This window comes from Anneissia japonica, unplaced genomic scaffold (genome assembly GCF_011630105.1).
Source record: "Anneissia japonica isolate Jap-2015-1 unplaced genomic scaffold, ASM1163010v1 scaffold46735_len2314_cov187, whole genome shotgun sequence".
NCBI lineage: Eukaryota > Metazoa > Echinodermata > Crinoidea > Comatulida > Comatulidae > Anneissia > Anneissia japonica.
Window position 1 is genome coordinate 1 of NW_022687422.1, and position 2,314 is coordinate 2,314.

General features: G+C 33.8%; 1 protein-coding gene across 1 annotated transcript; it reads left to right on the forward strand.

The window, feature by feature from the left end:
* Positions 1-496: 496 nt before the first annotated feature.
* Positions 497-2,308, forward strand: LOC117118590 (alpha-(1,3)-fucosyltransferase 6-like; the record flags this gene model as incomplete). The annotated part of the gene is given in 1 exon segment (XM_033263217.1): positions 497-2,308. A coding segment is annotated over 1 exon segment (1,236 nt). The 3' UTR covers positions 1,739-2,308.
* Between the last annotated feature and the right edge of the window lie 6 nt (positions 2,309-2,314).

The window sequence follows — 2,314 nt, forward strand, 5'->3', positions numbered from 1 at the left end:
AGTATTTTCTATGGTACATCACAGCGATTAATTAGATGATGAATTTTACTATATAAGACTGTCATATCCGACAATCTAGAGATACAATTAGATCTCTGTGGTTGCCGAAAATAGCTGATAAAAGATGAGAATTTGCTGGCGCTTCATTTTGACTATATTATAATGGTGATGTGATGATGATGAATTTTACTATTTAAAAAGTGTCGTTTCCGGCCATCTTGGGGTACTATTTCCTAAAATTTTCTCCCCTCAGCCCCAACCAAAAATTACCTGGCAATTTAATCATCATGCAGAAGAACACAGGAATGTTATTATTTAACTGTCCGGAAATTGACGGGGATTTTTTTTTAATTCAAATTTATTAAGTTAATAACTTAATTAATTATACAAATTAAGCAAATTCAAATGTTTTATTCTAATTCTAAGATTTAATCATTGACGTTATATGAACTACTGTACTCAAACTACAGAAATCTTATTATATTATCTTTTCCAGATTATCATGGTGCCTCGATGGTTATTGGTCAGGAAGTACGTTGGTCTTCTTTGGATATTGATGTTCGTAGTATCATTGTATATTATCCTCGTTAAGACGGTTACCTCAAGCTCAATGAAAGATCAAAGTTTAGATAAATTGTGCCAAACAAATTGTGGCAACAGTGTTGGCGATACCAATGTAAAAATTCGAAACCAGAAGAAAACCAGTTGCGTTAAGAAGGTTTTAATATGGTGGAAGACTGATCTTGCTCGTAAAAATTATGGATACGGAGGTACAGAAGGATTGATAACTTGTCCTAATTTGGATTGTTCTGTCCATATAACGTATGCAGAAAATTATTCAATGCTGGTTGACTCAGATGTTGTAATATTCCACACTGGTTATTATACCGATCCCGCAAACTATGGTTTGTTCCAGTCCAAACGATTTCCCGCCCAAATTTGGATATGGCAGACATGGGAAAGTCAAAGTCGAGTTTTGCATTTTATGAAAAAACCGCCAGTTTGGTTTCATTTTAATATGACGATGTCATTTAGCTCGGATACTGATATCCGTGTACCGTATGGCTCGTATGTACCTTTTGAACGGCCTAAACAACTACCCAGTAATGTGCCACAGATCGACTGGTCACAGGGAAAAACAAGCTTAATCGCCTGGGTTGCAAAAAACTGTCAGAGCACAACGTGGGCCAGATTTAAGTTTGTCAAACATCTACAAACTCGTCTACCTATTGATATATACGGGCGGTGTGGCAATTTATCTTGTCCTGGTTGGAATGTACCATGTGAAGCTATGAAAAATTATAAATTCATTCTTGCTTTGGAGAATAGCGAGTGTCGTGATTACATTACAGAAAAGTTTTGGTGGTGGCCATTTTCGAATCTAAACATTGTTCCGATCGTTTTTGGACCATCAAAAAAAGACTATCAAAAAGTAGCACCCCCAAACTCTTTTATTCATATATCAGATTTTGATACCCTGGACCAGTTTGTAGCATACATTAATCTTCTGGATAATAACAAAGACCTTTATAATGCATTTTTTGAATGGAAAAAGATGGGGCACGTTGTTAAGCATTTTGATTATTTCTCACCGTCGCGTATATGTTCTATATTCAACGTCCAGCCGCCAAAGCGTCCACATAATATCCACGAAGAATGGTGGAAAGGTACTTGTAAAGAGCGTAAAAATTGGCATCCATTTATCAATGATAAGAAAATGAAATCTGCAAAAGTCTGACTTAAATTTGCTAGAAACGCAATGGCGACTATGTCTTAATGAGAATGGTCTTCGGTACAACATGCAGTGCAATCAATGTAAACTTAAAAAAGAGCCAATTTTAAGGTTTTTAAACAACACCTTAATAAATGTTACATTGTTCAAAATAGTTTTTTAATAGTCATTAAGTGACCTTTGTGCATTTTAGTCTCTGGGCACCTAACTGTCGAGATGTGTAGTTATCCTCACTCATGTCCAATTATTGTAAGGGAAAGGTACACTTTAAATTTCATCTTTCACTAAAACTCTGTTCCATTTTTAGTATAAAATATGGATCCCTTGTACAATATGGACTCTCATTACTTTTTATGATTTATATGATCAGTTAATTATCTATTATGTTTTCTCTTTCGTAGGTACATCCAACCTTTATTTCATTTAAATCATCACAGAATAATGTTATGCACATTTTGTAAATGATATGACTAAAAATTTAATTAATACAATTATTCATTGTTTCCTACTCAGTGTATTAATCTTGGGTTTTTTTTTAAATATATGTTTTCTCTTTTTTTTTTAAATTCTTTTTTATGTTAC